General features: G+C 43.6%; 1 protein-coding gene across 6 annotated transcripts in view; it reads left to right on the top strand.

The window, feature by feature from the left end:
• Ten-a (tenascin accessory) overlaps positions 1-22,135 on the top strand; it is a 488,025-nt gene that overhangs the window by 330,525 nt on the left and 135,365 nt on the right. Inside the window, exon 1 of one of the 6 annotated variants that reach the window (XM_046630326.2) lies at positions 5,578-6,215. The exons of the other annotated variants lie outside the window; for them this stretch is intronic. Coding sequence (XP_046486282.1) covers positions 6,176-6,215 — 40 coding nt within the window. The 5' untranslated portion in view covers positions 5,578-6,175. Of the gene's footprint in view, positions 1-5,577; positions 6,216-22,135 lie in introns of those variants that run through there. 6 annotated transcript variants of the gene reach the window in all.

Here is a 22,135-nt window from a genome sequence, read left to right as displayed (position 1 = left end):
GTCACTGCAATCTTGCAAAACAATAATTTTTCCTCCCAACGTTTCGTTACATCAACGTAACTAACTTCAGCCTCATATCGAACACGTTATCGATAACCCGCTTGCCGATTTCCACCGAGTCAGCGTGCTCTGTGCGCGCCCTGTTGTACAAATTGAACTACCAATCTCGATGTTATAACCGCGGAAATACGCCGGTACAGCGATTAAGTTTGCGTTATATGTATACGTATACCAACGCAGATTTGTAACCGCTTAGGAACCCGTATCGAATTGCTGCTTACAGCTACGGAATCCAATGAATATATACATATTCAATTTCTGTATCGATATGACGAGGTCTGCGGCATGTCGAGGGTGTTAATCGATGCCGCGTTAAACTACGAAACGTCAAGACGTTTACGTTAAAAATTTCCAACTTTATTTCCATCCTCTTCTTCTTTTTCATCTCCTGCCTTTGCCTTTGCCTCTGCCTCGGATTCTTCATCGAGAGCTTTACTCGCTAAGTTTCCTCCACTTCTCGCCCCCTGTGTCACGGCGTACAATAAACCTACCCTCGCCACATTTCACGATGCACATTGACGTTCGACGTAAAACACACAGTCCTCTTCGTTGATTGGGAAATTGCTTTTAAAAGTACCGCGGTATACAGCTCCAATCAGCGCCATCGGAAACCTGAAGGAATTTCTTCCAGCAGCTAACTGGAACGAGTGGCAATTAAACAAAAAAAACAAAAAAAAATTCGAATGAAACAAAAACCGCAATCTGTACGACCTTTTTAAGACCCGTTCTCGTGTTTCGATTTACTCCTTTACAATAACGCCGGATCATCGATCGTTTGTTTCTTTATTACATTCATTTTTCTAGACAAGAGAAAAAAAAAAAAACAAACAACAACAACAAAATGACGAGAATAAAAATGACCTCGGACGAATTAGAAAAATCTTGACACACGGTAGATTAAATCGCACATGCTAAGCGTTATAGTTCGAACACGTTATTATGTAAATGGAATAAATCGGGGGATATCGCGCGTCTTATGATTCGTAGGTATAACGGAACAGAATGTGCAGTTGAATTGATCTTCGAGGAACGTTTACAACGACTGCGAGGGTTGACGACGGGATCAGGATTTCCGTCCTTGATCCTCCTCCGTGGCAACGTCTTATAGCCTGAGTCATTGTAATTGCGTACAATATTGCTGCAGCCATTACCATTTGGTCCTCCGGTTGTTTGCCGGATGACGTTGATCCTCGGGCGGCGGGGGCGGCGGATCTCTTCCACGCCCCCAACGTTCCTCATAAAGCACAGCTCGAGGCGTACACCTACCGGTGTTGTCGCCGTTGCAAGCTTCCGGAATATGATCAGGGCTCTCCGCGATTTTTTACTTATTTTTTTCTTCTCTCGTTTTTGTTTTTTACTTTGTAAAAAAAATTGTTTTTATCCTCAGCTGAAGAGGGAGATAAAATTACGAAGCAAAGTACTCGGCGTTGAGGGTTAACGACGCCTTAGAAAATCATGGGTCAAATTGGCTCTCGTTACGCAGTACGTTACATGGATAAGGTATGGCACTCGATAAGAAATACCGCCAATAAATTACAGGGTGGATTAAAGTTTTCAAACCAGCCCCCTCAAGTTCAACGATATACTCGAAAATTAAACCCCGAGTGATTCGAATCGATGCCACGGATTGTATAATAAAGAGGCAAACTCGGCGTCTTACTAATTTATACGATTCGTTTTTTGCTCAAGAGAACGGAGAGGCAAGGAGAGAAATAATTCTTTAACTTCGATACACGATAACACGCGGTTATAATTTCCAATTTTTTCAAACGATTTATATAATTTTCTATTGCAAAAAATTGATCAAAACCGGATGGCTGAATTCACAAGTGAGGATGATATTGAAACATATTTAAACAAGATTGAATCGTACTTACACGCGGTATAACAGATTTTAAGAAGAGATTTCATTATTTTCCTCCTTTCCACGGTAATTCCTTGCGTCTTCCCGTCGGGAAATACGTTTCTTCTTCCCCCAGCGAGTTGCTCCTGCCACCCCTAACCCCGTTCCTCGCGGTATTCAACTCCGAGTTTCTTTGCAGTCAGCTTGTCGGCAGGACGCCTCTGTGCCCCTCGTAAATAAAAGCCATTCTTTTTTCCCTTCTCTCCAGAGTTTACCGCACCATCAGGCTCGATCACCTGCGCAGAGTAAAAACACGAATCGCTTATAAAATAAAAGAAGAACAAGACGATCCGAGACAATCTTTCACTTTGTCGACAAAAAATATATGTACAATATTACTGGTTTGAAGAAAATACAGTGCACATTTTCCACGTTTTCGGTTCACGGTGTTTGACGCGTGAAAGCGAGGGGCCGGTACTAAGGTCAGGTAAAACCGGCTTAATCTCAAGTAACCAAGGCACTTAGTAGGCGAAGTAGGTACCTCAGGTAGAGTCGAGCACTATCCAAGTAACGAGCCCCGACACGAGGTCCAGGACGAAGGAATTGGTATACGTTGAACGAGGGCCCGGCCTGTAGTACCAATTATGCGAGAAAACGGTGACGGGGCGGAGGGGGTGATCTTACCAGAGATAGCCGTCCGAATATTAACAAGGATTTTCGTTATCGCTCAAGTTGGGAAATCTCCGGTTAAGTTCGCGCTTTGAGGGTGAAACTGGCGTGGATGGCAGGTGCGTGCCGAGGAAAGGACCGTGCGGATTTTCCAGCGGAGCAAGAAGTCTTCGGCGCGAGGCGAGGCGAGGCGACGTGGGGCGATAGTGTATAAAGGGCCAAGCCTCTTATCTTACCTGCTGGGAGCGCGTCTAGTCGCCATAAGTAACTTTGAGCTTTAGTATTTAAGACCTCCAGCACAGAGTTAAGCCTCGCGTGTAACAACGCGCTGGGATACTTCTTGACCGTTAAGGTCCGTACAGCCAGCCCGTGAAATCACTTCCCCAAGTCCACCCTGCAGGCTGCAGGGCCACCAATCGTACTCTCCGCCCCTGCCGCCATGCGGAAACTCCGAAAGCTTCTTCTGCTTCGACGGGTAATGAATTCCTCGGCGGGCTCCTTCACCTGCCAAAGCCTCGTATAATTAATTTGCCATCCCGAAACCCTCTCTCTCTCTCTCTCTTACACTGTACGCAGGTATATATTGTGTATATATGTATATATATATACATACGGCCTAGCTCCGTTCGTCTCTTCGAATTCACGGGGATCAATCCGTTGTAGGAAGATTTTTAAGAACCCAGTTTATCGTTAACTAATCGCCTTCGAATGCCTGCGTAGCGAAAATCTCGTGACTTCAACCCTTCCGAAATTCCGCTCTGCCCACGTTTTTCCACCCCCCCGCCCGCGGAATTTGTTGCACACAGAAACGTGAGAAACGTTGTTCAGCGATGCGTAAATACGTCGGAATAATTGCGGTATCATCATCTTATTGTGTCGGGGGCAGGCGGTGCACTTTCTGTGAAATGATACGAAACATATGACGCGACGGTTTGAGTGAGCTGCTCGTTGCTGTATCACCGCCGGTAGTTTGGCTTGGAGAAAATCGTCCCTTTTCATTGCCCCGAGGGTGCGTTTGTCGCCCCCCCCCCCCTCCACCCTCCACCCTCCACCCTCCACCCTCTCGTTTCCCCACAACAAGCCCGACTCCCCGCTGCATCACGTCATCGCATTCATCATCCAAACACCTTCTCAAATCTTCTCACTTTTCAGGATAAATTACACCGGCTCTCACTCCCTCGTTTCGAACCCGATCGCGTCGTTTAATCTCTAACCGAAAACACCTAACTTTCGGTCGAATTTGACGCTTTTTAATTAGCGTTCTATTCGTCGCGGACGATGACGTGAAAAAAATGTAGTTCTTTAAAGTATCGTCAACGCGCACGCGTGAGGCTCCGGATAAATCACAGCTCGACATTGAAAGGAATCGCAGTATACAAAGAAGCCTGAACTTGGAAACGAACGAAAAAATAAACCGGGTACTGATCCTGAAAAGGTTGAAGTAACACGCGTCGCGTCGGGGCTTCGAGCGAAACGTCGATTCGCGGGATGTGCTTCCCTTTTTGTTTTTTTTTTCCCCCTGATTCTACAAATTTTCCACCGATTCATCAATTCATGATCTTGTTAGCCGGGTATTGTGGAGCGTTGGTCCCGCAGCGGTGCTCGAACGGCGCCCACGGGAACAACCCGGGGCGTCGGGACACCCGGGAACCCGATGTGTGCTACATTTACGAGGGTGTTAGTGCGGCCTAGGAAACGGCTGCTGCAGTCTCGCATTGTCATGCATTCCGCAGTCGGGCAGATAATAACGGCCTGCTCGTCCTCTGTCGCTAATATACTTTCCCGATTCATCCCCGTTACGAGTCGAGGGTGTCTGATCCGTCTCTGGGACTGATCGGAGCTCTTCGGTCCGACTCATTTCCGTCGACGGTTCGTGCTCACTCTCGTCCAACATTGACCAGGCGATGCTTTTTGAGCGATGAGAAATATAAGCAGGTATGTATAGGTTGTAGACGGACCCGGGTATCCTCTTGTTCGAAAGATAGGTGACCTGAATTATTTTAAGAGCTTCGATGAAGCGCAAAGCTCTCAGGAATTAGTGTCTTGGTGTGAGAAGTGAAGAAACCCGCAGGAAACAAGAGGAAATAGGCTTCGGTTCTCGAACGACGTAAAAGTTCGTCCCTCGGCTCCGTTGGGAAATTGAGAAACGTTCGGTGACAGCCAAGTGTCGATTTATCGGGAAATCGGTTCCCGAGAAAATTAGCCGGTAGCGTCGGGTAACCGAACTGCAGTACAAATTTCAAGTCGATCCGATTAATGGTTGCCGCTACTGGAATTGTGGTCGGCGTTTCGGGTACTTTCCTTCTTCACCCTCCCCGTAGCACCCGACTATTCGTTTAAATCGGCGAAGTGTATCAGAGACGCGACTACTTCAATTGTAAATTCAATTTCTTTCCAACCGAGTAACACTTCTCCTTTTATTCGTTTCCATATCTTCCGCTAATTCTTCCCGCCGTTTTGAGAAGGAGAGGGTTCAAAGATCCTTCGAATCCAAAGGATCAGCGACCGCTGACTGTATTTTCGATCCCCGTACCCCGGTCTTCGGTATCGGAAACTCAACGGCGAAGAAAATTCCTCGACTTGTCAATTAATTAAAGAAAGAAGAAACCCTCGTTCCTCCGAAAGCTCGTCGCGTCCGTTCCGCGTTCGTTCTACGATCTCTTCCAATAACTTCGAAGCCGTCGTATATCGAATGATGGTCTCGATAGATTCGAGGAAAGAATTCCCGGCGTCACGTGGTCCTCGTGGTGCAGACCTCGGTATAGAGAGAGTGTCAGAGAAGATTCGTGTGCCATGACGAGGTACGCAACTGGGCCAATCGATACGCGGCGTCGTCCGGAGGCGGGGGTGGCGTCGAGAGCTTTTCAAAAGCTCCGTCGGGGCGCTGAGGACGCCCGGCGTCGCGCGAAACGGCGGGAGCCGATGCGGGTGCGCAGGTTCGCCCAGTACACGACGTCTGCGTTGAGCTATGTTCCGCGTCGCGTCGTTTCCCGACGATTTTTTCGCTCTCTTTTCGGATTTTTTATTGTCCTTTTAAAAATCGGTTAACCCAGCGTCCGCTGCGCGTGGTAAATGCGAGTTTCCAAGACGGACGATAATTCGCGGTTCTCGCCGCGGCTGCTTCCGGTTTTCCGTGCACTCGTTCTCGCCCCGCATTTCCACCCCCGGATCTACGACTGAAAAACAATCGTCTCTGTTTACATCGAGAGCGTTCCGTGCGTGCCGCGTTATCCGAATTTTTATCAAGAACCTTAAACCCCCCCCTCTCCCGAGCTTAGCCGGGATGAGAATCTGCACCCGCGATCATCCTTCCGGTACAAAGTACCCCGCGTAGTGGATTCCTTCTCCGTTCCGTCGAGCCTTTACGTACGATGTTCCGAGCTTCCTGATAACGTTCACCGGAGAGGACCGACCGTGTTCCGATTTCTGCACAAAAATATCGCCGAAAGTGAGAGTGACCGTCGTATACTAGCTTTCAGTGAACCCTTCGAGTGCTTTGCGAAGTTACAAAAGCGATTTTACGCTTCTCCTACAACTTGCGGCGGCGGAACTCATCCTCGACTTGACAAGTAATCAAAAAATCGCGATTGACCGGAAGCAATTATGCATCACTACTACACGCAGGAAGACATCGACCGTGTCGGTGAGTCCCTCATCCGTCAAACCTCTTTTTCGGGTCACGCGTGTCTTCAACGTGTGTCGCCACCCTCGCTTCGATCCACAGGTCACGACTCGACGTTGAAACGAATTGAACCCCGATTCCGACCCGTCGATTAAGGCCCACGAAAGTCTGCAAGATAAAATTCTATGACTTAATTAATTGACCCGGTGTAATTAGTTTGGCAAACGACAACGACGCGAGTGCATAATCTGGATTTTGCACCCTTATACCATACAACTGAGTACCGAAGTCAAAGCCGAAGAAATTTCGGTTTTTCTACCTCCTAGTTTGTCACGGTTATTGCGATAATATTTCATCGTTTGATCTCGCAGCGCACATATTGGCGTCGTCGTTTCAACGTCGGAGAAATTTTCACGCGTCTAATGTCACGTTGTAAAATTTTTCCCTCTGGACGATTTTACATTTTTGCCTCACAGCTGAGCACGGGTTACGTAGCGACCTGTCTCCGCAGTTAATAATAACAATGGTAATACCGCGTTACATAAATTTTACGAAGCACGTTATCCTGGGGCACCAAAATAGCCCGCGTATAACACGCGTATGCCCAATAATTCAATAGCTTTACGTCGCGAAGCTAGCACTTTTTTCAGTCTGACTTTCTCTCACTCTCTCTCTCTCTCTCGCTTTCACTTATTCTCTCTCCGACCGGAGAATATTACCACCAAGGCAAAAATACGCCTGTAAAAACCCACCGACCTCAGTCACCGGTGAGAATGGACCGCGAAATTATTCTTTCACGGATTGTATACGCGCAGGACTCGCGGAATATTTAGTCGACTGGGTGAGGGGGAGGGGGATATTCTTCGGCGAGATTTTCGCTCGCGACAAAACAGTATTTTTTCATTAAATTTCACCCACACGTAACAGTAATACGAAATAATTGTCGTCTCGCCGTATCCCTGATTGTGAGAAAAGAATTTATTTACCTTTAACAAACGTATGTTTGCGGACATGAGGAAATAATTTTTTTCTTATTATTATCAAACTTTAATCGAGTCAAACAACGATCGATAGAAATTTGTTAAAAGTTAACAAATCATGTTTTGCTCGATTTAAATTTGATAACAATAACGAAAGATTTGTTTCGCCACATCCGCAAACTGATACGTCTGTCAACAGTGTAAGCAAACTCTTATCTCGTTGTTATCATCCTACGAAAATCACGAATCCCCGAACGATTTTCCTACATTCGAAATTGTTTCAGCATCCTCTCGTTAGCGCTCGCCTTACGCTTCGGGATCGTTCGACATCAAAGATAGTCGCAATAAGAGATCTCCTTGGGGCCTCCGAAGGCCCGTCCCTCTGACGGTTTCACCCCTTTTTTCTAATCTCGCAACAGTTCCACTAATGCGAATAGCCGGAGGGTTCGAAAACGGCGTGAGCCGCAATCGTTCCGTACAAAATTGCATCGATCCTCGTCGACTGAGCCAACCCCCGCAACGACGGATATAAGGATACCAACCGTGCGCCACCCTCGGCCAATAAACTGGCTTAATTGCAGTTACGTACGTACGTACCTCTGGGCAAACAAGGACGTGTCGCAGAACCGTCAAGCGGAATGTATTTCCGAGAGGAAAGAGAGAAGGGAGAGAAAGGAGAACGCGGGGGTCGGAGGGCTTGCAAATCCGTCGGCGACGAGGACGACACAGACGGACAGAGAGACACGTGCCCCGTTCTAATTTGCTTACGAACTACGTACCGAAAATACAAAGCAAAGCGAACCTCAGCGGCATTGTTTTACGGACAATGCTTCCGAGCGACGGACGTGCAGGGGTGGTTCTGCAGGGTGCCCGACTCCTCCTCCATACCCATGATTTTCTTTATTGTTGTTCCGGATTCTCGTTCACGCGACTTCGTCTCGCCATTAACTCGAGCGCTTCAATTAGTTAACGTGACGTCCAGGGGCACAGGGATCGATCCGACTCTCTACTCGGCTTTCTTTCTTTCTTCCCATCCTTCTTTATCTTTTCTCTTATTTTCTCTTCCCTTATTTTCTTTTTTTTTTTTTTTTCTTTCACCATCTTTTCTTTTCCCTTCCTTTTTCTTTCCTTCTTCCTCTCGTGATTAACGAGCGCTGTCTTAATCACATCTAACCACCACACCGTGTACCAGCCTAGGCACACGTGTCTACCTGTCTGCATGTGTGCGTCCCTCGTGTGATATCGTTGTACAATTCGCAATTTCAACCGATCGACGGATATTAAAAACTCGGTCACGTGGTAGAAGTAATTGTTGCAGGAGTTGACGAAATGTGTAAATATTTTCCACCCCTTCGTAATAAACGGTACAACTTTCATACCCGAATGAAATTTCATCTTTTTTTTAAACTTTTACGCTCTGGCGAAAATTTTTTGGGAAAGAGCGTCTGTTGTTTTCATAATCGCAAGTAAATATATCGCTTTCGTTCTTTCGTCGCGAGACTTGATTCGACGCAGTTGGAATAATTCGAACGATCCTGCAATATAAGAATTTTCCCCTTCAATAGACCGTTTTAACGATTCGAGAATCCGATCCGAATGCCTGCCGCAGGTGGCCCCGCGGAATCATTGGGAGTTCAAATATATTGAGAGTGTAAATATTCGGCTAAATCCGAATTGCGCGTTGGAATTCAAATATCTTACTTGTTTCGGTGGAGACGCGACGTTCGAGGGGCGGGACAGGGTTTCTTCTACCGCCTCCTTCGTATCCTAGGATCTCACATAAGGAGGTGAAACCAGGCTCGCGTATATTAAATCGGTTGAATTTGCAAGATATTGGAACGTGTCCCGTTGCGGAACGTCGCGTCGCTTCGTCGTCGTCGTCTTCGACGTACGTAAGGTAAAAACGATTTTATTACCCTCCGCAGGACAAGTTCAAGACCGGGAAGTATAAGAAGACGGCCAAAAAACCCCGGCGAAAAAAGCGAAGGAAACCCGTCTGCTCGAATAATTTCAAATGAAATTGGCGCTCTCGCTAAATTTCTGATCCCCGCTTCGCTTAACGTCATCTTATTTATTTATTTATTTATTTTTTTTTTCTTACTTATGGTTCGATTTTCGATTAAAAAATCGCCTCGCCTCTACGACGAATTTTATTAAAACTCGATAGATAATAATAACAACTAGATTCTCTTTCGCTTTTCATAACCGTGAAATATGCACACCCGGTTCTCTTCGAATCGTTCAATCGCGTTCTGTCGTTGCAACAGTCATCCGGTGTCAAAGAGCAAGTATAATTCGCAGGTACACTCGCCCCTGCCCGAGGTGCCGTATAAATTCTGAATTTATTGTAATCCAGGGATCGCCCGGACCAGTTTTTGGAGAACTCCAACGTCTGGTAAGATCGGCGTTGGATTCGTTAAAAATTCACAAAGCTTGTACACACGGTTCCTGCGAATTTCCCGCACCGTGGATACATTATACATATATAATAAAATACATACATACACCGTCCATGCGGTATGTAAAAGTCGGAATATGCAGGGTTTAGGCACCAAGAGTACGGATCGATACGTGCCATACGTAGTATGTAGGTACGTACGTTAGGTGTGCGCTTATGTAACGTGCGTTACATCTATTCACGTGTCTATGTATATGTATTTGTATATATCCATGTGCAGACGTGCTCACATTGCGCATGAAATTCTTCCGCGACAAAAGTCCCGAATTATCGACTCAGAAACACACAATACCGTTTCCATTCCTGCGATTCTTTTATCGCCCGTAAAAACGGTCATCCGGAATGCCCGTACAGTATACGTTGGCGATCAACGGAGAGGATTCTATTCTTATACTTTTATCATCATTATCGGTGTTATTTTTAATGCCGTTATACACACACATATACATATATATTAGGGTGTGTGAGAAAAAAATAATTTACCATTTCCTACCACGGCACCACCTAAAGAGCTTTTTTAGGTTAAAAGAAAGGATCTGTCAGAAGATGGGCGTTCTACGTTACGTGAAAGATCACGCCCGGTTGCCTTTTCACTTTTATACATTTTTTTTTTTTTTTAACTCGTGAAGTATCGTGAAGATAATCTTTTTTTTTTTTTATCGCTTAATTACATCAATCGTAATATCAATTTGCGTCACAGAGAAGACCCACACTTGTGATATCAAGTCTCCGGTTAATGTTTGAGAAGTGTAAGTGTATCCGACGACATTTTCATCACTAATTCAATCTGATAAAATAGTGTTATAATTTAATGTCAAATTTTAATTCAAGAGAATAAAGATTTCCGGGTGATATATTGTTGCGTTATGGATCGTGATCTTTGAGTTGAATGTAAATGTCAGGAAAGAAATAATAATTCAAGCGCTAGGACGTGTTTCTTGACAAATTCAAAAAAAAAAAAAAAAATGTGAAAAAAAGTGAAAAATCAAATAAGCGCACTCTTCCACGTAACGTAGAACGTTCATCTTTTCACGGAATCTATCTTTCAACCATAAACAATCATTTTAGGGGGTTCCACGGTGGAAAATCGTAAACTATTTTTTTTCGAAACACCCTAATACATATATATATATTTCAGTTTTTTTGCTCGTTCAAAAACTGCCCCGATAGATTTCGCCGATGAAAAAAAAAATTGTTTTGAGATTAGTTTTCTTCCACAGACCGATCTATCGGGCCTATGTATACCTATGTACACGTACTTGTTCTAGTTTCTACCGGTGTAAAACGGGAGATAAAGAGGGAGCAAGAAGAGAGAGAGAGAGAGAGAGAGAGAGAGTTAATCAACGAGACGCAATTAACATTTTTTAGCGCCACACCACGCCGAGTTCTACGGCTACGCGGGTCGCGAGTCCGTAAGACGAGTTGGACAAGTTTAAGATTGCTCAACTCGAGTGGATCACGGTGACGGTAATTAATTTACCGCCCGACATCGCGGGATTCAACCGAACTAGAAGGAGCCTCAGCTGCTCGACGGATTTTTATACGACGGTGTGTTTCCTTTTTTTTTTTGTTTTTTTTATCTTCACCTCTTGTACCTACGTACACTTTCCTCCCCTCCTACCCTACGCCACCCTCACCCTCTCTCTCTCTCTCTCTCTCTCTCTCTCTCTCTCTCTCTCTCTCGGCAAGATCTCTGGCCGTTTCTTCTCGAGTCTCCCGTGTCTCTGTCCCGATCGACGACGTTGTAACGACCCTACGTAAAATAGAAACGTCGCGTAGTGTCCGTGCATCATCCCCGTACATACGTATAGGTACAACGGAACACCGTCGATGTTTCATCTATTAACGACGTCGGTTAATACAAATACATACGTACGTACGTACGTGCATGGTATCCGGCAACGCGTATACGTACACCCACAACGTAATAGTGATATCCTGATTCTGAATTCGATTATACATCGTCCATGCAACGTAGGTACCACATGGCTCGACGTACGTACATCATAGATACATACATACATCCATACGTACCATGCGATGTACCATAACGGCGGTAAAACTTGGTTGCGGAGAACGGCGCTCGTTTGTCCGATAGTTTATACCGGATGTATGTACGTATGTATGTATATAGGTATAATGTATGTGCAGGTTATCGCAGCGCCGTCGATGCCCTGTGTTTTTCTTTTCTCTCATTCTATTTTGTTTTTTTTTTTCCTTTCTTTGTTTTTCTTTACCGTTTTTCGTATTTCTCTACCTCCTTAGATGTACATATATATATATATATGTATATATAGACTTGCGTACGTATTTTCTGACAACGACGTCGTTATAAGGAAATAAGCGAGAACGCCGCCGGGGCTTCAGGAAAATATGGTCACTGTTTACATATATATATAAAATAGGTATTGTACACATAAAACAATGTACCGTATAACGACCCTACGAGGAGATCGTGAACGGCCTTACATACATCAAGATATATATTTTTCTATGATTCTGCAGGTGTCCGAGAGTATTGATAGAAAAGTTCCCAAGCTATATTCGCAGCGTTTAAAAATTACCGTAGGATTTAATCTGCAGAAATAAGCATATTTGATAGTGATTTAAAGTCATTTTTTATCGTTATATTACAATGATGGTGAATCGAACGGTGCAATTAAAAGCATTTGAAAAAGAATTTAGCCAATTGATTATTCTGGATTTTTTTCTCTCTCTCTCTCTCTCTCTCTTTCTTCTCAACTGTTACGTACGGATTTCAGATCCTAGACTGCGATTGCGAGGTTAATTATTTCTGAGGTAATTAACCATCGGACCGACTTTACTTTGCGTGAATGAAATTTTGAAGACAAAGGCCCGAGGAGAATCTCTCTATGCGGTACGTAAAGTGGAAAAATTAGCGTGACAGGGGTGCGCGCGACGTGCTGCGGCAGCTGGGGGATGAAATTGAAAATATACGAAGCGTCAAATACCTTATATACACGACGCAGACGCTCTGACCTGGGATAATTCTTATTAGCAAGAACAATTAGCTGTGTAAAATTGAATTTGTTTCCTTATCTTTTTTTTTTTTTTTTTTTCTACCATCGTCAATGCCCAAAGTCTTCCGCGTAGAGTGAGAATAACCGCGCTGTGTATAAAATTAATGTAAAAACTTGTCACATGGGTAAGAATAAATAGGTAAATGTGTAAGAAATTAGAAAACCGAAGTCTGGACAAGAGACGAAAGCTTACTTTGAAAATTTGCGCCAAAGATGAGCATCGCGGATGGTAAATGCAACTTCGTAACTTCGCTAAAAATATTCTGTTCGAAATATAATCACGAATATGATTAACAAGCTTTAGACAGTGCGTATTACATAAATGTATTACGTTCATATCGCCGACGTGATTTTACTGGAAATGATATGAGTTCTAAATTCGTGCGAAAAACAGAAAAAGAGGTAACGAAAATGATGATGAAAATGAAAATGAAACAAAAAAAAAAAAAAAAAAAAACTTATTTCACGTAGAAAACGGCTTTGCCTGTGCTTCGCAAAGTAGGTTCAATTCCATTAATTTTGTGGCAAGCCAATTTATTTCCCGCGGAAGGAATTCTCGCGGGATGTTACCTGCCCTGCAGGGAGGAACGCTTGCGGTACTGTATATAGAGCAGGGAAGGGAACCGAATGTAAAACAGTGACAATTAAAAGTTGAATTAGATCCGCGAAGTATAAATGGTCGTTGTTGTTGGTTTTCGTTTTGTTTTCGTTTTGCTTGCGTATTTTTTATTTTTTTAGTTTTTTTTTCTCGGTTCGCCGTTTGATATTTTCGTCAAGGTATTCCTCGTTGCTCGCGGCGTAAAGTTTATTCATACCCCTCGAATAGAAGGCTCGCCTCGTGTTCCATCATGTTTCACCGTTGAAGTTCAATTTTCTAGGTTAATTTGACTCCGCGTGTCTTTTTTCTTCCTGTTCGCGACTGCTGTACATGTATATATATACATGTATATATATATATATTTATATACACATACATACCAACATATATAACCAAACCGACCCTGCAGCACGCGCCGAGTTGATTCAAATTACGTTTGACATCCGACGCGAGGGAATATAAGATAATTTCGTTGGTCTTAGATTTCCAGCGGGAATAAAGTTCTGTACAGATGCGGTTTTTAACGAGGTGAATAGAGACGGAGAGAAGGATGAGCGAGAACGAGAGATGGAGAGAAACGGAGAGGATGAGAGAAAGAAAAATTCCCCGGAAAAGATGGGAAATAAAAGAGATCTCTCCAGAGGGGGGTTTTGGTCTGGCGGATTCAAGGCTTTCCGTACACCGAATCCATCCTATATTCCTGAATACATATATATATATACATACACGTCCACACGTGCACGCTGTCTTTGGATTATCCGGGGATTAAATTCATCCCTAAACGACGCTCTCCGATTACGCCAGTCGTTGAAAAACCGCGATTCGGGGGGTAAAGAATTAACCAATCCGAGACTAGAAATGCGGTTGTTAACAATGAAAAACTGAAGGAAACGTTCAACTAAATCTTGAATAATCGCGAAAAAGCCGAGATACCGAAGAGACGCGACAGCACTCGGGGGTGAACGGTAGTCGATGTCTACGAATTACGAATTCCTTGGTACAAAAAGCACACCGTACATATATATATATATATATATATATATATATATAGGAGTGGTTCCGGCGATACGATTGCAGAGAGTATCTGTCGGTAAATCGCAATCAATTCGATAGAATCGGCAGTTTTATCCCCGCACCACGGGGATGTTTATGGGCGAGGGCAAGGCGAGGGTCATCGCGAGATGTCGCTGCGGCAACTGTCAGCCCTCGACCGGGTCGAAAACAAATAACAATTGCTATAAAGGCGATACCGACTTGCCGTAATCCGACACGGGGCATATTGAGCAGGTCTCGCCGAAGGGCGGGGATTCGCCGATCAGGGGAGGCTCGCATTAACGATAATGACGAGCCGGTGCGTCCGTCACTCGTGATCGCCGATCAGGATTCCCTGACACGCGCGTCTCAGATTACAAACTCCCGCTGCACGACGGCCCGATTCCGCGGATATTTCTCTTTTCCGATCGTCGCCGGCACCGACAAAACAGTTTTCGAAACACGGAACGTGTCTCTCGACGAGCGACGCTGCAAAGTTTGCAGAAATAATAATCGTCGATTAGTGTGTAAGAACTTGTCCCTACTTTGTTACGTAGTCATTGAACCAGAGCGTGTTCGAACAGGACAAACATTGAATCTTAAATATTTGACAAAAATATATGTATCATAATTAGAACCTTCGGATTGATTTCTTAACGCTGATACGTTTAAACAAATTTTAATGTCTTGCGAATCTTTTTATTCACCGACCAGATTCCCACCAATTGCCAATTTTTAACCGTTGCGAAAGTAATCCCACCCCGTGTCACCTGTTTTCTCAACCACAACTCCACCTCGACGACTGGCTAAAAGAAATCTCAGCCCGTATACCCGTCGAAAAAAGTAGGTGAAAAAAAAACCAGTATAAAAAAGCTATTAGAAAATATTCCAGGATCAAACTCACGGACAAAACACCCCGTGGTCAATGAATTTTTACAATCAACTAATACTTCAACTCAACGAGGAGGCGCTACCTCAAAAATGATTGCCCGGTCCGACCCGCCGATTTTCCAAAAAGTGATGGTAATCGGCGGTCGCGTAATGGCATCCCTTCCCCCCCCCCTTCCAACGGTACGAGAAATTTGGACATTTTATTCGCGGAGGAGAGAACGTGCGACGCGTAACTTTTCAGCCGCGGTGCGCGCGTTCCCTCCACCCGATAAAAAATGATTAAAACAAGACCGGTAGCCGCGTTCCTGGAAAAATACAGAGAGTAGTACAGCATCCCCCGTGAAATACAGTTTCCATAACGCGTTCCGCGGTACCCGCGCGTAAACAGAACCGGGTTTCGTTGCGTCCAGCCCTTTTCCCTTTTCCCCCATGCCGCCGTCTCTCATTATTGTTTTTATTTGTTTTTATCGCCGGCGATGGCTGAGGGTGGTAATCCGGGCTGTGCCCCCATCGGCATGCTTCTAATCACCGTGATATTTCGTGTACCGAAAGGGAGAAAAAAAAAAAAAAAAAGTAGAAAAAACTTGTTCTCTCTCTCTCCCTCGCGTATTGATACAGGATTTTTTCATTTGTAATTTTTATTATTTACACAGAATTCTCCAGGGATTCTTCACACCCATCGTCGCTAGCGTGTATTCCATAATAACAACGTGCGAATCGAAAAATAATTTGCATCCCCACCGGGCATCGTATAATAACAGGGATTTGGTATATTCGTAACTTTTATACCGCTCGTAATATCATGGCTATAAAATAAGCATTCGCGTTTTCAAAATTTCCAGAACCCGCGACATTTTTCACACGGTTTTCAGAATCGTTTGTGTTCAGAAAATTCGATCCCGCAATAACTGCGCGGGTGTTTTCGCAAAAACTCAAGATCAAAAACCGATTTCCCTCAAGCGCATATGTACATATGTATCTATATATATATATATATATATATATATATAAATATATATATAAATATATGGGTAATAGCGGTGAAAAATGTTCATAAACGCGTTCCATCAGGTGCAGAAAGCATATTTGCAGTGGCCTGCTGCCTTCCGCCAAAGGATGAAGGGAAATTCAAAGAGATCAAAGAGTCAGGATAGAACCACGCTGCTGCAGGTACATACATAGGCACCTTCGCCAAAGTTGCGGTGTTGACTGATCACAGTTTCCGAACTACGTCTATAACGTCAGACTACGTTCCCCGTACAGCGGGAAGTAAAGGGCTACAGGAATCCGGGTGAATTGAATCGGAACTTTGGTTATAGATTTTTTGCACGGAACGAAAAAATACATCTACTAGCTTGACCGTGGAACGGCAACATCTTTTTCTTTCTTTTTTTTTTTTTTACCTATTCCGGTGACAGGGGTGAGGGGTGAAAAAACACCCCAATCTTAGTTTTATAAAAAATCACGTGCATCGAAAAACTTTTTTTTACCCTCGGATAGAAGCGTAAGTTGTTCTCTTGCGTCGGGAAATTTGAATTCGCGCTGGGTGTATTTTCAGGCCCCGTTACCGTTCTTGGTTTTTTTTTTTTTTTTTAAACATACGCGATTATCTCGGGAAATAAATAGCATATCCTCCCCTTCGAGCCACGGAAAAATAAGGGCGCCCACCACCCGCTTGACCCTTTTGTTTGTTTATTTTTCTCTAATGGCGGTCCTGCGAAAACAGCCCGAAGCAATCCGTCCGTGTCCCGGAGTTCCACCTCGATCCGCGTCCGCGTCGTCGTCCCGACGTTCGTTGTTCATCAGGTTCCTTCGGCGTCGATTGGATCCCCGTGTATCCTCCCCGTTGCCGACAGCAACGCGATACGCGACCTCCACCTTCTTCCGAATAAACCTCTGCTCGTCTCCCTCGGGCGCAAACAACGCGGTTCAGTCGCTTTTCCGAGGATCCGAAGGCGACCGATCGAAAGAAAAACACACGGGAAGAATGTGGGCGAAGATGAAAAAGCGAACCGTGGACAACGAACTTCGGCTCTGTGCAACCTCGGCCTAATATGAGAAATGAAAAAATTCTTCTCCCTCCTCCTTTCTTGCGCGAGGAAAGGACAGAGATGAAAAAACCCCAACGGCAAAGTTTACGCACGCGATCCGTCGGTCCGCGGCTCTGGTCAATAACCCGTCAACGTTTCACCGTGGAAATCACATGTATCGGAAGCACCTTACGCTATGCTAACGTAGTTTCCCGACGTGGAACGCGGGTGAAAGTCCCGTCGGGGTAAACATCGGTAACCCATCTATTATGCAAGGTGGTTCCCTAATGATTTATCGAACAGGCCTTTCCGCCGATGGATGAAAAAAAGAAATATGAAAGAAACAAGCGGACAAATAAATCGCCCTCACGCAACGCCGGAAGAAGAAAAATTTCAAATATTTATACGTGTAGGAAGAAAGGAAGTGAGCGGGGAAGAAAATTTTGTCCGATTCTTTCGCCGATAACGATGACGATTATTACGGTATATTTGAGAAAATTTTATCACTATCAATTTTCGGAATGATAATGTATAACGAATTACAGACTCGTAAAAAAAATTTCGTGCCAACTTCGTCGCCAATTCAAAATCCCTTGTACTTTTGATCTTTTGCGCGTTAATTATACATAACCATAATAATACAATAAATTTTTTTCACCTTATACACTGAACAATGGTTCGTGTAATGAATAATACGGAATTCCGGGACACAGGCTGAACGATTACTCATCCGAATATACGAATCTATTGAACGATTTATATCCTCGACGAGTAAATTTATGTACATTCATATCGGACGAAATTTCTCGTTCGTGATAGATACAAATGGGAAGAAAAAAAGAGAAAAGAAATTAAAAACGCTGCGATAAATTCAAAGTATTTCAAACGAATCGCCGCGGGTCGTGCATGAAAATTCAGAAAGTACGACGATTTGATTGTTCAATTTTAATTGTCTGCAAAATGTAAATCGGTGAATAATTAAAGTTCAGCATTCGCAGATTGACGAGGAAACTGGTAACGATAAATGAATAATTGTCTCTGCGTGGAGACGTCGAGGAGCGTGATTTTCTCCGACGTAACGAGACACTTGATACTCGCACAACGTTTCTTCGACGCGTCCAAGCTCGTTGCAACGGTTGAGATGTTGCGTGACGTTTAAATACGTGATATTGCGCAGGATGCATCGTCTGATTGGAAGCGGTGACTGACAACGAAGTCCCGTGTTTGAAGATCTGACAATTTCCGGTTGTCGCTCGACTCGACTCGACTTTACAGCGCGCGTGACTTTGAACTCATCGATGCTTTTAATTGGATACCAAAACTCCGTCAGCGATCCCCGTTCACGGATGACGAAAGTTTACAATCTCCCAAGTTTCTCCGGAATTCAGGAGGTAATTAAATGCCACGACGTTAAAAGGCCTCGAGTGGCGAAAATTGATTCTACGAAGAAGCTGATAATATGGAAGAAAAAGTGTGAAACAAAAAATACAACACAGAAGGGGTGAAAGAAACAAGCTCGCTGACGTACGAGCGACGACAAAAAAAAAAAAAAAAAAAAAAAACAAGGCGAAAATAATTAGGAGATGAAAATGTAAAATACAGACGACCAACGTTTTTTTTTATCGAACAATAAAATTCCCGTCTCTTCTTCTCTCGTCACGCGATGCAGCCTTCTTCTGCATTTGACAGTCACGTTCTGCGATGAAAGTAATTAACAATCGAAGAACCGTTAGTCGGTAGCTTGAAAGGATAAATGAAGGGGAATAAAGGGGCACTAAAAAAATAGTTCCCGGCATTGTACATATGTACATGTATATATGGGTATACAACGTTCCACCTACGTATAAAAGTGTAATGTTCAACGAGGAACGAGAGGGAATGATTTATAACGACTCAGTTCCTCGTCACGAATATATCCCCTAATGGATTTAAAATGTAAATAAAGTATAGTGCGTACACGTCTGTAAACCGCGACGTGTTTCTCTTCCTGGGAAATGTATCGCGAGGGATGAATTGCAACGGGGTTTGTGCCATTTTTTTCCCCGTCGGTATGTCGGTTCTGCATCTCGACGGCGTGTTGGCATAATTTTTGTATCAACAGCGCGAACTTAGGCCCGAAGTTTAAACGCAATTTATCCGTGCATACGCGCGACGTTGGTAAATTGAGAAAAAAAGAAAAAAGAAAAAATATTCAAACGTCGCGACGTCACCTCGTCGTATATATTAAACATGCAAGAAATGATGAAATTAAAAGTTATTCCACTTCGTCATCGTCGTATAAATATCTCATCGCAACAAATTAGCGATATTGTGATTTTCCCGCTGCGACGAACAGCGGGAATTTCGAGAGACTCGAGAATTTAAATTCAAAACGAAATTGAGGAAACTGAGAAAACTGAGAAAACTGAGAAAACTGAGAAAACTGTGCCGAGAATTTAACCTGAATCTTGAAAATCTCGGCTCCGTCTCGGCGCGAACAAATCATATAGGCCACTGCGCCAAATGTTTTCTATTATTTAAGCCGGGAGGCAGGAGAGTGGCAGTGTATTACCTTGGTTAGAGTTTCTACCCCCGAAGGGAGGGCGAGGCTCGCGAGTCTCGCGTGGAAGGGGATGAAGAGAGAGAGAGAGGGAGAGAGATACACTGACAAGCAAGAGAAATTGGGGATACAGGGTAGAGAAACTTGGGGCCGACTCCGGCCGTGAGTAGCCTTTGAGGAAAATCCAACCTCTGGCTCGGATTGCCCGGAGAATAGGGGGCGAGATATTAAATTTGACAATGGGACGAGCGGTCCGCGTGTGCCGCGAGGGCAGGACACGACTTTCAACATTTTCTTACTCCCAGGGGCGTCTTTGTAAAACTTCACGGGATCCTCAATTAAGCCGTGAAAATGACGTCCTACTAGAGTAAGGTTAAGGTCCAGGATTCCCGGCGACTCTCGGTCACGCTAGTTGTGCGACGAGAATTTATAAATCTGCCGTTTCTTTCGCAAAATCGAACAAGATTTTAACGTGAAATTTCTCGATCTGCTCAATTTCTTTCCGAAATTTCATTCCGACTGTCGGAAAAAGCATTCGTCGTTTTCTTTGGAATTGTTCGATCATTTTGTATTTCAGTTGCGAGTTTTGAAGAGATTTTCCGAACCATATCACGATGAAATAAAAAATTTCCGTTCAAATTTCGAAAAGTTTGGTGATTTTGAAAAGATATTATTTCCTTATTTAACGAATCTCGATTTCGTTCGCGAGATATATATTCATATGAAAGATCGATATGCGTATCAAGCAGAATCAAATGCAGAAAATATTAAGCAAATAAATATAATTCAGCCTTAAAATCTTGGCTTGTTTTGTAAGAACAAATTTCACCCAAATAAGTCAAATGAAATAATAAATTGATTAATTACGCCGAGATAACAAAATATTATGCAGCCGAGTGATAATTTTTGTAAAATTCTCCGAACCGAAATACTTTGCATCCTGCAATCGCTCAGCGAGAATTTCGCTTAATAAGCAAATAAAGAAAGAATTCTGTCCTTCAATTAGGGACAAAGTTTTTTTTTTTTTCACCCCTTGTTAATTAATGCCACGAAGATAAAAAAAACTCTTAATAGAAAATTTTCGATATCGGCTCTCGATTTCTCCCTGCGCGACGTCGTCGTAACGTCGCGACGCGTCGCGTCGCGTCGTCTCGTCACCGAGGCAACCGTTGTACAAAACAAATAAGGTTCCCGTAAGTAATTGCTAAGCAACGACGAAAGCCCATCAAATTGTTCCCTCGTCGAAGGATTTTCCCCTGAAAATTCCGTTGAATTCCCTAGCAGGATTTCCGACGCTCCTCTCGTCTCTCCTTCCTTTACGCCCCTTAGCATTAAACCTATCGACGCCACGCGACGCTCCGCGTTCTGTAAAACCACCGCGAATCGACGTCGGTATCTACCATCTCGTCAGCTCAAACTAACAGAGCCAATATTATCCTTGCCAATATGTATAAAGCGAAGCCAAACATATGAGGCACGGAAGGAACCAATAAAACCGTCAGCTTTTCTCGAACCAAACAACTGGGAGCCAATTTATTTCAACGAAAGTTTACACGGACAGCTACTTTTTCTCCCAATTCTCACACTTTTGAATTAACGAAAATTGGACCTAATGAATTTTTCAATCAACTTTTCAACAAGAATTCAATTACAGACCTCATGTAGGTATATACATTTTTTATTCTCATTGGCAACTATCAATATAAGTGTCAATATAACGACTCTGTCTCGTGAAATTGAACATTTTTTTTTTTGTTTTTTTTTTGTCGTTTTACCAGAGAATTTTGAGATAATCACCGGCCGATCCTCTTCACTTTCTTTTACCCGATTGTAAGAATTATAAGTACCTACCTGCCTTCCAAGATTCCTAAACACGATCCGATTAATCTTTACATACTTGGCGCACCTTTCACACGCCCACGCGTACAATTATCACGTACCCAATGAATTCGTCGGAATTTCTCCTGTTGCTTTCCAATTATTTATTATTTTTTTTTTTTACTTTTTTATTTTTCATTCGCTTACTTCTCCCTCTAATTCTCATTCACGGAATGTTTTTATGCATATTACACGTATGTACCCGTCCCCGAATCCACCGAACGAAAAAATGTTGAATATACAAGATGGGCAATAATTTCGACAGTTCGATAAAAAGCTTTTTTTCCCACACTTGAGCCACGCATCGAACATCGTATCATATAATCGTGTAATAAATAATAAACACCAGTAGGTACACATTCGCCACTGTACAACGCGTCGTTTCATTCGTTCGACTCGTTCTCTTATATTCAATAACCGGAAAAATAGGATAGAATAAAAGTGAATGAAAAAGGAAGAAGAAGAAGTAGAAATTAATAAGAAATTTAAAAACC

The sequence above is a fragment of the Neodiprion pinetum genome, chromosome 6, assembly GCF_021155775.2.
Source record: "Neodiprion pinetum isolate iyNeoPine1 chromosome 6, iyNeoPine1.2, whole genome shotgun sequence".
Classification (NCBI taxonomy): domain Eukaryota; kingdom Metazoa; phylum Arthropoda; class Insecta; order Hymenoptera; family Diprionidae; genus Neodiprion; species Neodiprion pinetum.
Note: the sequence above shows the minus strand (reverse complement) of the source record. Positions and strands in the feature narration are given on the sequence as shown.